Raw genomic sequence first — 13,452 nt, forward strand, 5'->3', positions numbered from 1 at the left:
AGGGTGTGCAGTCTTTTGATCCAGTCCAGCATTTTAACATACCTAAATGAGGTAATCAACTAACTATGAAGTATGTGGTGTTTCAGTGCTGAGCTGGAACAAAGGACCCGACTTGTTGACCACTTCTCTAACATGTAACTAACAGCCAATGTTAACCCTTTCCTAACCCTGTTGTGAAGGAGGATGCCTCAGAAGCATGCCTCTCTGAGGAAGAGGAGGAATACGAGGATGAAGATCATCACTCATCATCCTCTGACACACTCACATGCAGTTTTCCTGAGGTAAAGATAAAATAAAACAAAAACCTAAAACACAAGATATATCTTTAACCCATTCTAGTTTGTTGGCTACAGCCACAAATTATTATTTTAATCCCACCTCTGCTCCAATTTAATTGACTCCTCATTTATTTGCCAGCTCCATTTTGGGACTTGATCAAAATATTACAGTAAAGAGTGGGGTTAGGGCTAAGGGCTAACATTTAAAGTTAGTGGTCGTAATGTGGTTGTTGCATATAGAGTGGGATTGTTCTATGCCTCCAGAAAACAGGAAGTACACTACTTCATGCAATTTCTGACTTATTCCTTTCATCATGTCACTATTGTACGGTGTTCATAGCAACACACTTCCTTTGAAGTTACGTCTCCTGCAGTGGTCACCTACAGTTCCCTCATTTCTTTGAATGCTATTCCGTGTGGGCATGCAACCGAATTTACCCTTTCCCTTTCCTCTTTAACTGTGTCATAGTTTCGTTTCATGATCATCTTACTTTGCAGTATTTCATGTTTTTTGAAGTTATTGAATGTTTTCCTCTGATGTCATTGTAATGATAGTTTAAAACACTTCAGCGAGCAGGCCTTTCTAATCAACCGGTCCCAGGTATCCTGGAAATATATTGACCTCATTCCATCAGTAGAGGATGCCTTTTTATTCTTTAAAAGTGCTTTCCTCACCATCTTAAATAAGCATGCCCCATTCAAAAATGTTGAACCAGAACAGATATAGCCCTTGGTTCACTCCAGACCTGACTGCCCTTGACCAGCACATAAACATCCTGTGGCATACTGCATTAGCATTGAATAGCCCCCGCAATATGCAACATTTCAGGGAAGTTAGGAACCAGTATACACAGGCGGTTAGAAAAGCAAAGGCTAGCTTTTTCAAACAGATATTTGCATCCCTTAGCACAAACTCCAAGAAGTTCTTGGACACTGTAAAGTTCATTGATAATAAGAGCACCTCCTCCCAGCTGCACTGAGGCTACCGATAAATCTACAATTATCAATAAGCATTTTTCTAGGGCTGTCCTTTTTATTTTACCTTTATTTAACTAGGCAAGTCAGTTAAGAATTCTTTTTTTCAATGACGGCCTAGGAACAGTGAGTGGGCAGAACAACAGATTTGTACCTTGTCAGCTCGGGGGTTTGAACTTCCAAACTTCCGGTTACAAGTCCAACGCTCTAACCACTAGGCTACCCTGCCGCCCCTTGCTTTCCACCTTGCTACCACCCCGGGCCAACTCTGCATCCCCCACAGCACCTTGCCCAACCCTCCCCCATTTCTCCTTCACCCAAACCCAGATAGCTGATGTTCTGAAAGAGCTGCAAAATCTGGACCTCTACAAATCAGCTGGGCTAGACAATCTGGACCCTCTTTCTAAAATTATCTGCCGCAATTGTTGCAACCCCTATTACTAGCCTGTTCACCCTCTCTTTCGTATCATCTGAGATCCCCAAAGATTGGAACGCTGCCACGGTCATCCCCCTCTTCAAAGGGGGAGACACTCTAGACCCAAACTGTTACAGACCTATATCTATCCTACCCTGCCTTTCTAAGGTCTTCGAAAGCCAAGTTAACAAACAGATTTAGAATCCCACCGTACCTTCTCCGCTATGCAATCTGGTTTCCGAGCTGGTCATGGGTGTACCTCAGCCCCGCTCAAGGTCCTTAACAATATCATAATCGCCATCAACAAAAGACAGTTCTGTGCAGGCGTATTCATCGACCTGGCCAAGGCTTTCGACTCCGTCAATCACCCCATTCCTATCGGCAGACTCAACAGCCTTGGTTTCTCAAATGACTGCCTCGCCTGGTTCACCAACTACTTCTCTGATAGAGTTCAGTGTGTCAAATCGGAGGGCCTGCTGTCCGGACCTCTGGCAGTCTCTATGGGGGTGCCACAGGGTTCAATTCTTGGGCCGACTCTTTTCTCTGTATACATCAATGATGTCGCTCTTATGGCTGGTGATTCTCTGATCCACCTCTACGCTGACGACACCATTCTGTATACTTCTGGTCCTTCTTTGGACACTGTTAACTTCTTGATGCACCCATCCCCTTAGCGGGATCATTTTCATCAACCACCGCTGAATTGCAGAGCGCCAAATTCAAATTAAATTACTAAAAATATTAAATTTTCCTGAAATCACAAGTGCAATATAGCAAAACAAAGCTTAACTTGTTGTTAATCCACCTGGTGTGTCAGATTTCAATAAAGCTTTTCGGCGAAAGCATATGTTTATGGATGCACATCTCTCTCAGTAGACAAAATATTAATAACAGCTAGCAGACAAGTGGATTGGTCACGAAAGTCAGAAAAGCAATAAATTAAATCGCTTACCTTTGATCTTTGGATGTTTGCACTCAGGAGACTCCCAGTTACACAATAAATGTTCCTTTTGTTCCATAAAGATTATTTTTATATCCAAAATACATCCATTTGGTTGGCACGTTATGTTCAGAAATCCACAGGCTCGAGCGGTCACGACATCGCAGACGAAAATTCCAAATGGTATCCGTAATGTTCGTAGAAACATTTCAAACATTTTCCATAATCACTCCTCAGGTTGTTTTTACAATATGTAATCGATAATATATCAACCGGGAATGTAGCTTCTTCAATAGGAGAGAGAGAGAAAATGGCTGCTCCAAGCTGTTAAGCATACAAAACGCTGCTGGCACCCAGCCATACAATGACGCTATGTGATCTTTCTCACTCATTTTTCAAAATAAAAGCCTGAAACTGTCTAAAGACTGTTCACACCATGGGGAAGCAATTGGAAAAGGAATCTGGTTGATATCCCTTTAAATGGAGCTTTCAAAATAGAGGCCACTTACTGGTTTGATTTTCCTCAGGTTTTCGCCTGCAATATCAGTTCTGTTATACTCACAGACAATATTTTGACAGTTTTGGAAACTGTAGAGTGTTTTCTATCCTAATCTGACAAGTATATGCATATTCTAGATTCAGGGCCTGAGAAATAGGCAGTTTAATTTCGGTACGTTTTTCATACAACATCAAAATACTGCCCCCTACACTCAAGAGGTTAACTAACCTCCAGATGAGCTTCAATGCCATACAACTCTCCTTCCGTTGCCTCCAACTGCTCTTAAATGAAAACAAAATTAAAAGCATGCTCTTCAATTGATCGCTGCCCGCATCTGCCCACCTGCCTAGCATCACTACTCTGGACGGTTCTGACTTAAAATATGTGGACAACTACAAATACCTAGGTGTCTGGTTAGACTGTAAAAACTCCTTCCAGACTCATATTAAGCATCTCCAATCCAAAATTAGATCTAGAATCAGCTTCCTATTTCGCAACAAGCATCCTTCACTCATGCTGCCAAACATACCCTCGTAAAACTGACTATCCTACTGATCCTTGACTTTGGCGATGTCATTTACAAAATAGCCTCTAACACTCTACTCAGCAAATTGGATGCAGTCTATCACAGTGCCATCCATTTCATCACCAAAGCCCCATATTTTACCCACCACTGCAACCTGTATGCTCTCGTTGGCTGGCCCTCACTTCATATTCGTCGCCAAACCCACTGGCTCCAGGTCATCTATAAGTCCTTATAGCCCCGCCTTATCTCAGCTCACTGGTCACCATAGCAGCACCCAACCGTAGCATGGGCTCCAGCAGGTATATCTCACCGGTCACCCCCAAAGCCAATTCCTGCTTTGGCTTCCTTTCCTTCCAGTTCTCTGCTACCAATGACTGGAACGAATTGCAAAAATCACTGAAGCTGGAGACTCATATCTCCCTCACTAGCTTTAAGCATCAGCTATCTGAGCAGCTTACAGATCATTGCACCAGTACATAGCCCATCTGTAAATAGCCCATCCAACTACCCCATCCCCATATTGTTATTTATTTTATTTATATATATTTTTGCTCATTTGAACCACAGTATCTCTACTTGCACATTCATCTTCTGCACATCTATCACTCCAAGGTTTATTTGCGAAATTGTAATTATTTCGCCACTACGGCCTATTTATTGCCTTACCTCCCTAATCTTAATTAATTTGCTCACACTGTATATAGACTTTTCTATTGTGTTATTGACTGTACGTTTGTTTATTCCATGTGTAATTCTGTGTTGTTGTTTGTGTCGCACTGCTTTGCTTTATCTTGGCCAGGTTGCAGTTGTAAATGAGAACTTGTTCTCAACTGGCTTACCTGGTTAAATAAAGGTGAAATAAAAATATATAATTAAAAAAATGTGGGCCTTATAACAGGGTTTAAGTTTAATATGTTATACTTTTACTGATTGTCCTACCTCGACATCCCTTGGACACTGTCAGAGGCAGCTGCCATTCAAGAGCCCTGTCTGCCACACACACTCATAACACGTGTGTGTGTGTGTGTGTGTGTGTGTGTGTGTGTGTGTGTGTGTGTGTGTGTGTGTACATGTACTGTGTGTGTGTACATGTACTGTGTGTGTTAGGACCCAGACGAGACTCTTAGCCACCAGGAGCTGGCAGAATCAGTGGCTACATCCACACACTGGCTCCAGGATAGTGACGCTATGTCTGAAGCCCACATCGGCGCTGTCACTAAGGTAAGCAGACGTTAGGAAGTCCTCTACATGTGGTAGTTTTTCCTTATTAGCAGTCACTAAAGGTTTAACAGTTGCTCTCTTGGTCTGTCTGTCTGTCTGTCTGTCTGTCTGTCGAGTAACACTTTATAATAACGTTCATTTGAAAGCCATTAATATATAATTTACTAGGCATGTGTTAATGATTTATTTATTATACTGAACAAAAATATAAACGCAACATGTAAAGTGTTGGACCCATGTTTCAAGAGCTGAAATAAAAGATCCCAGAAATGTTCCATAAGCAAAAAAACATATTTCTCTCAAATTCTGTGGACACATCTGTTTACTTCCCTGTTAGTGAGCATTTCTCCTTTGCCAAAATAATTCATCCAATTGACAGGTGTGGCATATCAAGAAGCTGATTAAACAGCATGATCATTACACAGGTACACAGGTGCACATTGTGCTGGGGACAATAAAAGGCCACTCTGGGGCATTGTGTCACACAACACAATGCCTCAGATGTCTCAAGTTTTCAGGCATGCTGACATGCAATTGGCCTGCTGACTGCAAGAATGTCCACCAGAACTGTTGCCAGTGAATGTAATGTTAATTTATCTTCCATAAGCCACCTCCAAAGTCGTTTTAGAGAATTTGGCATTACGTCCAACCGCAGACCACGTGTAACCACGCCAGCCCTGGACCTCCATATCCGGCTTCCTCACCTGCTGGATCATCTGAGACCAGACACCCGGACAGCTGATGAAACTGAGAAGTATTTTTGTCTGTAATAAAGCCCCTTTGTGCGGACAAACTCATATTCTGATTGGCTGGGCCTGGCTCCCCGGTGGTTGGGCCTATGCCCTCCAAGGCCCACCCATGGCTGCGCTCCTACCGAGGTCTTGTGAAATCCATAGATTGGGGACTAATAATTTATTTTAAATTGACTGATTTCCTTATATTAACTGTAACTCGGTAAAATATTTGAAATTGTTGAATGTTGCATTTAAATTTGTGTTCAGTATACTTTATTAGACATAGTAAACTATTCATAAACATGCCTATAAAGAAGTTGTAAATTATCTGCCAATGACTTTAATGCCCTTGTTCATCAAAAAACATTTTATTTGTCACATGCGTCAAATACAATACAGTAAAATGCTTACTTACAAGCCCTTATCCAACAATGCAGTTTTAAGGTAAATAAGTGTTAAGAAAGTTTTTACTAAAATAAACAAAGTAAAAATGCAAGTAGTCCGGGTAGTCATTTGATTAGCTGTTCAGGAGTCTTATGGCTTGGTGGTAGAAGCTGTTAAGAAGCCTTTTGGACCTAGACTTGGTGCTCCGGTACTGCTTGCCGTGTTGTAGCAGAGAAGTCTATGACTCGGGTGGCTGGAGTCTTTGGCAATTTTTAGGGCCTTCCTCTGACACCGCCTGGTATAGAGGTCCTGGATGGCAGGAAGCTTGGCTCCAGTGATGTACGGAGCCATACGCACTACCCTCTGTAGTGCCTTGTGTTCGGAGGCCGAGCTGTTGCCATACCAAGCAGTGATGCAAACAGTCAGGATGCTCTGGATGGTGCAGCTGTAGAACTGTTTGAGGATCTGAAGACCCATGCCAAATCTTTGTTTGGATCATGATAGTTCATTGGGGATGTGGACATCAAGGAACTTGAAGCCCTCAACCTGTTCCACTACAGCCCTGTAGATGGGAATGTGATCGGCCCTCCTTTTCCTATAGTCCACAATCATCTCCTTTGTCTTGATCACATTGAGGGAGAGGTTGTTATCCTGGCACCACACTGCCAGGTCTCTGACCTCCTCCCTATAGGCTGTCTCATTGTTGTCGGTGATCAGGCCTACCACTGTTGTGTAGTCAGGAAAAACTTCCTGATGGTGTTGGAGTCGTGCTTTGCCATGCAGTCATGGGTGAACAGGGAGTACAGGAGGGACTAAGCACATACCCCTGAGGGGCCCCCATGTTGAGGATCAGCGTGGCAGATGTGTTGTTACCTACCCTTAGGCCTACCCTTTATCAGGAAGTCCAGGATCCAGTTGCAGAGGGAGGTGTTAGTCCCAGGGTCCTTAGCTTAGTGATGAGCTTTGAGGGCACTATGGTGTTGAGCGCTGAGCTGTAGTCAATGTATAGCATTCTCACATAGGTGTTCCTTTTGTCCGGGTGGGAAAGGGCAGTGTGGAGTGCAATAAAGGTTGAGTCCTCTGTGGATCTGTTTGGGTGGTATGCAAATTGGAGTGGGTCTAGGGTTTCTGGGATAATGGTGTTGATGTGAGCCATGATCAGCCTTTCAAAGCTCTTCATGGCTACAGCGCAATGGGTCGGTGGTCATTTAGGCAGGTTACGTTGGTGTTCTTTGGGCACAGGGACTATGGTGGTCTGCTTGAAACATGTTGGTATTACGGACTTGGTCCCGGGACAGGTTGAAAATGTCAGTGAAGACACTTGCCAGTTGGTCAGTTGACGCTCGGAGTATATGTTCTGGTAATTCGTCTGGCCCTGCAGCCTTGTGAATGTTGACCTGTTAAAGGTCTTGCTCACATCGGCTACCGAGAGTGTTATATCACAGTCATCCAGAACAGCTGGTGATCTCATGCATGCTTCAGTGTTGCTTGCCTCGACGCGAGCATAGAAGTCATTTATCTCGTCTGGTTGGCTCGTGTCATTGGGCAGCTCGCGGCTGTGCTTCCCTTTTTAGTCTGTAATAGTTTGCAAGCCCTTCCACATCCGATGAGCATTAGAGCTGGTGTCGTAGGATTCAATCTTAGTCCTGTATTGACGCTTTCCCTGTTTGATGCTTCATCGGAGGGCATAGCGGCATTTCTTATAAGCGTCCGGGTTAGAGTCCCGCTCCTTGAAAGCGGCAGTTCTACCCTTTAGCTCAGTACCGTGTTGCCTGTAATCCATGGCTTCTGGTTGGGGTATGTACGTACAGTCACTGTGGGGACAACGTCATCGATACACTTATTGATGAAGCCATTGACTGATGTGGATGATTCCTCAATGCCATTGGAAGAATCCTGGAACATATTCTAGTCTTCCCTGCATGACTCATATTATTAATAAAGGGGCATTTCACGCATAAATGAACGTTTGTCAAATGTTTTCTGACCTCAAAAGTGTACTAATGTCAAGATGAAACTATGTCCCACAACATTTGTTGTGTAGATACCAATCTGGAAAAGTCTTTCAAACTTTGATTTGAAAGTGCAATGTCCCTTTAACAACCCATTTTATAAATTATTAGTAAACACATTTGCAGTACAGAATCTAAAGTGGCCATTATATCTTCATAATAGGTAAATAAATAATGTATAGTTTTATAAACAATGTGTTGCTCTTTTCTTGTCCAGGTGGCAAAGGGCAGTGTGGAGTGGGAAGTCAACTAAATAAAATAAACATTTGTAATGATTTGATCTTAGCAAATCACATTTCTGGAAGGTGTGGCTCCGAATCAGAGGTACACAAGACAGTGGTGTTTGCAGGGAAGTTCAGAGGGAGGTGATTTATTATAAATAAGGCCAGGGCTATGGGTTGGTACTTTTTATATTGGACAAGGACTTTTCCCCTCTCTCTCTATTGGGTTAATGAATGCCACTTTTGACGTATTGATCCACCAGACCTATTGAACATTGGGTGAAAGTTTTCAGTCAGATACCTTTTAATTACATAACTAACCCACATGAGGTTGGAGAAAAGTTGACAATTTATTGACATACAGCTAGCTTGCATTTTACAAATTAGCAAAAAGCTACAGTGTGGCTAACTAATGTTGTAAGTTATCTAGGTCGCTGCTAGCTGGCAGATTCAAAGGTAGCGGTGAAGTGAAAAATGAAGACAGAAAATTATGCACCGGTGTCATTGTACATTACTGTGATGGAATACCCTCCCATTTGACTGTTCTGTGACTCACTGAAAACCTATCCTTGTCAGAGGAATAAGGCAACCTCACAGAGATTTAACACGCACAGGAAACTTTATTGCCAAGCAGAGTATGGAAATGATCTGCAAGTACAGAGAAAAACAAATACTGAATTAACTATACATGGAATAACATGAAAATGAACAGTGCAAAGTAGTGACTTCAAACTTTCATTAAATCACACATGTAAGATACTCAATTAAAGCTACACTCGTTGTGAATCCAGCCAACATGTCAGATTTTAAAAATGTATTTCGGCGAAAGCATAAGAAGCTATTATCTGATAGCCTGCACCATCTGCACCAGCAGTAAACAAAGGAGCTAGCATAGCAGGCGCTACACAAAACGCTGAAATAAAATATAAAATATGCATGACCTTCTTTTGTTTGCATTCCAATATGTCCCATAAACATCACAATTGGTCTTTTGTTCGATTAATTCCATCCATATATATCGAAAAATGTCAATTTATAAAGCGCGTTTGATCCAGAAAAAAAACAGCTTACAAAAACACAACGTCACTAAAAAATATTTCAAAAGTTGCCTATAAACTTTGCCAAAATATTTCAAACTACTTTTGTAATACAACGTTAGGTATTTTTAAACGTTAATAATCGATAAAATTGTAGACGGGGCAATCTGTATTCAATACAGGAAAGAAAAGAAACCAGCACTGCTTTTCACGTCTTGAGCAACTCACAAAAGTGTCCCCAGTTCCGAGCTGGCCTACTTCTTCATAGCACAAAGGAATAACCATATTCCAAAGACTGGTGACATCCAGTGGAAGCGGTAGGAACTGAAAATAGGTTCCTATTAAATATCCAATGGCAAAGACAATATAGGGAACAGAGAGGGGAAAAACAAAATCTGAACAGTTAGTCCTCGGGGTTTTGCCTGCTACATAAGTTCTGTTATACTCACAGACATGATTCAAACAGTTTTAGAAACTTCATAGTGTTTTCTATCCAAATCTATGAATAATATCTTATATTCTTGGCATGAGTAGCAGGAAGTTGAAATTGGGCACGCTATTTATCCAAAAGTGAAAATTCTGCCCCCTAGTTTTGAGAGGTTAATTAAGACATTAACATATCGATCATGAATAAAGGCAGAAGTAATAAGTGATAGTTTATGACTTCATAGTATGTAAATTGCTCACTGACATAAACATACTGTAGTTTTTTATGCATTTTATAATTATGGTTTAGAAATAATTTACAGATCATTAACAAATTCATTATCCATGATGTATTAATGAGCATTGTTAAACAGTGTTAACCGTTTACAAATACCTTAATTACTAGTGTTAAATGAAGTCGTAATAATGATTTACAAGTGTTCAGCAAATCATTAATACATGCCTTAATAATGATCTATTAATGGATTATAAAGTGTAAAGTGTAAAGATGTAAAGTGTTACCAGATCATTGAGTAAAGAAGTAATTGCATGTCAGATTCCATACCACTCTATTGGGGTTGGGTTTGATTCATTCCAACCATCTTCGTTCAGGAGTTGGACACCCCGGAGTCTTGTGTAGACCCAGAAGACACTAACTCTGGTTTAATATCTGAGAAGATCCAACCAACACCTGAAAAAACAGACCGAGCACCTGCAGACACCCTGTCATTACCGGCTCAGTGGAAACCCATCTCCAAGACCACTATATCAGAAAACAAGCCGACAGAATCAGTCTGTAAAGACATTAACAAGGAGACTTTGTCAGTAACCGAGAAGTCTGAATTAGTAACCAAGGCAACTGTCTCATTACCTGAAACTAGTTCAGTGACCATGGAGACTGGACCAGCATCTGTAAAAAGTGTCTTGGCAACCAAAGAAACTGGAGAAGTACCTGTGAAGATTGGATCAGTAACCAAAGAGATACAATCAGTACCTGAGATTGGGTCAGTAAACAAGATGACTGGGTCAGTAACCAAGATGACTGGGTCAGTAACCAAGATGACTGGGTCAGTAACCAAGATGACTGGGTCAGTAACCAAGGAAATTGGGACAGTTGCCAATGGTCAGTTGCCAAATACACCCAGCGACCCCCAGGAAGACCTGGTAAGAGTACCATACCCGTGCACCACATATGTACACACACTCACACACACAATTACCTGCCCACACGTTTTACGTTTATTTTTCATAGGATGGGAGATGGGACCTCCTTCACACTCGACTTTCTGAGAAACTCAACACCTTGAGGAATATTCAGGAGGAGGATCTACATGCGGTCAGTTCACACTGTCACACCTCCCTGATTCAAGTACTCATCAGACCTGGGTCAAAATTTAGCAGAGGTACAGGATTTTAAGGGCGCCTGTCTTCAATCCATTATATTGTGTTGATGGTGCTCTCCATGTGGTTGTGTAGGCTACAGGGTCAAAGGCAGAGGGGACCGGCGATGGCTTTGGTGGTCTGAGAGAGATAGAGGTGTGTGCTGCAAGCCTTAGACAACTCAGACACAGAGCAAGTGGCCATTCCTCTGCCAATTCAAAGGAAGGTGGCTATCCCATGTTGGATAGAGAGCTCTACACAGCTCTGTGTGGAGTGGAGCATTCACTGGAAACACTCACTGGCCTGTTGCTCAGTCCCTCTATTACCACCGTGGAGGACAGTCTAAGACTGCTACAGATGGAGGTACAGTACCTACAAACTGCTGATTTACATTTACAGATCTCTGGAAATAGGTAGGATATATTGCACACTGGCGGTGACATTTTCGTGGTGCAAAAGAGCACCGATCTGTGATTGAACTTTTTTTCAACAATGTGAGAAATAAGGAGGTGATTATTCATATTATTACGTTGATGTATAAATAGTTGCCACCTATAACATACATTGTTGAACAAGTAAACTTTGCCAGATGAAAAATTGTGCCAGGTTTAATCTGTGCTCTTTTGCACTATGGAAATGTCACCCTGGGGTTTTTTAATCACTCACTATCAAATTAGCTAAACTGCAATAACAATATTTTCCGATGACAAAATCTCTGAACCTGTGCAAATGAACTGTGCATGTGTGTATGTGTGCGTGTGAATGTGTGTGTGTGTATGTATGCGTACCTGTGTGTGTGTGTGTGCGTGCGTGCGTGCGTGCATGTGTGCATACCTGTGTGTGTGTGTGTCTATGTGCCTCACAGTGCCTCTCAGTGGAGCTGCCAGCCTTGAGTGAGGAGCTGAACCATTTAAGGTCAGGCATCAACCCAGACCAGTTGTCTGAAGCACCAGAGACCATAGCCCAGTGTGTGACCTGTCTTCAGGGTTGTTTTCAAACAGCCCAGTCAGCCCTCACCTCCTCACTGAGCCGGCTACACACAGAACTGGGCCATAATCAGGTCAGTGGCTCCACACAAACCACCTCACAACAACTTCACAATAACATCACAACCAACCCACAATCACTTTGCAATCACCTAAGGTTGGGATACGGTTCGAACAGAAAAAACTTGAGAGTTAAGTATAGGAATTCATTCGGAGTGGTTAAGGTAAGGGTTAAGGTCTGGGTTAAAACAGAACAATTAAAAATGAGTGCCTAGCAATGGGATTGAACCTGTGATGCACCGAGCCGTAGTTCATGGTTTAAGCCCTTCTTCAATCCCCATCCACAACACCCTAGCAAGCCATGAGACTGCTAGATTGTAATAGGCACTTGTGTTGCCCCTTGTGGACAGTATTAAAATTGCATGCATACATCCTGGACAAATGTCCAATACCGCAGTGGAACTGGTGTGACCTGGTTGCCCTACAAGCACATTATTATCCAGACTTACAGGAGCAATTAGGATTAAGTGCTTTGCTCAAGGGCACATTGAAAGATTTCAGTTCCTGGCCCAACTCTAACCTCTGGTTTACCTGCCACCCAGCACTTCTTAATCCCCTCACAAACCAGCCCACAACCACCTTACAGCCATTAGCTAGAACAGATATCATTGTGTTCTTTACGATATGCAACGGGCTCTCGTGCCTTACTGCTTAACCAGGACTTTGTCTCTTTTCACTGTGCGCTGCATGCAGGCAGGGACGGAGCAACAGGAGAGCCACGTGCGAGTGTATGATGATTTTGAACGTGGACAGAGTGACCCTTTCACACACATCAAGGATGTCCCCATGCTGGAGGTACAACATTTAGTTTGTTAATCATAGGGCTAGTGAATGTTTGTGTGAGTTTGTGTGTGTGTGTGTGTGTGTGCCCCTTTGTCAGTATATTCCCACGTAATCCCGTCTTTTACTCTAGATGTCTACTGTAGGTCAGTAACGATGGTGTGTCTCTGCAGTATGTCGTTGGTCGGTGTCCCGAGGATGCAGTGGAGTTGCAGCGGGTGTCCCAGGCCCTGCTGCAGGGTTTGGCCAGTCTGGTGGAGCTAGGCAGAGAGCGTCTGGCAGACAGTCAGGACCACCCACCGCACAGCCGCACCCAGCTGCAGACTATGCTCAGCAGGCACAAGGTAAGCATATGCTGGGGAAAAGAGAGTGTTATGTCAAGTCATTTTATGCACATTCGACTTGGCATGGGAGCTGATGGAAAGGAAGAACAACTGTAGAGGACAGTGTCTTCCCACTCGGAAAGCAGTCGAATCCAAGTTTAAATGAACGTTTGGGATCATCTCCATGTAAACCTCTGACCAATTGCCATGTGATTTTGTCAATTTAGAAACTGGGTTTCAATTGATTATTTTGTG

The 13,452-nt window shown here is 42.7% G+C and overlaps 1 protein-coding gene across 19 annotated transcripts in view; it reads left to right on the forward strand.

Moving 5' to 3' along the window:
• Positions 1 to 13,452, forward strand: part of syne2a (spectrin repeat containing, nuclear envelope 2a) — a 232,865-nt gene that overhangs the window by 131,819 nt on the left and 87,594 nt on the right. For 15 of the 19 annotated variants that reach the window (XM_090243070.1, XM_090243079.1, XM_090243074.1 and 12 more), the window contains 8 exons: positions 180 to 281; positions 4,741 to 4,854; positions 10,281 to 10,832; positions 10,921 to 11,004; positions 11,145 to 11,411; positions 11,914 to 12,108; positions 12,788 to 12,889; positions 13,048 to 13,218. In XM_090243070.1, coding sequence (XP_090099196.1) covers positions 180 to 281; positions 4,741 to 4,854; positions 10,281 to 10,832; positions 10,921 to 11,004; positions 11,145 to 11,411; positions 11,914 to 12,108; positions 12,788 to 12,889; positions 13,048 to 13,218 — 1,587 coding nt within the window. The remainder of the gene's footprint in view (positions 1 to 179; positions 282 to 4,740; positions 4,855 to 10,280; positions 10,833 to 10,920; positions 11,005 to 11,144; positions 11,412 to 11,913; positions 12,109 to 12,787; positions 12,890 to 13,047; positions 13,219 to 13,452) is intronic. The other 4 variants (XM_090243076.1, XM_090243086.1, XM_090243077.1 and 1 more) reach the window with 1 other exon arrangement.

This window comes from Oncorhynchus mykiss, chromosome 8 (assembly GCF_057628025.1).
Source record: "Oncorhynchus mykiss isolate SJ-2025 chromosome 8, ASM5762802v1, whole genome shotgun sequence".
In the NCBI taxonomy this organism is placed as follows: Eukaryota; Metazoa; Chordata; class Actinopteri; order Salmoniformes; family Salmonidae; genus Oncorhynchus; species Oncorhynchus mykiss.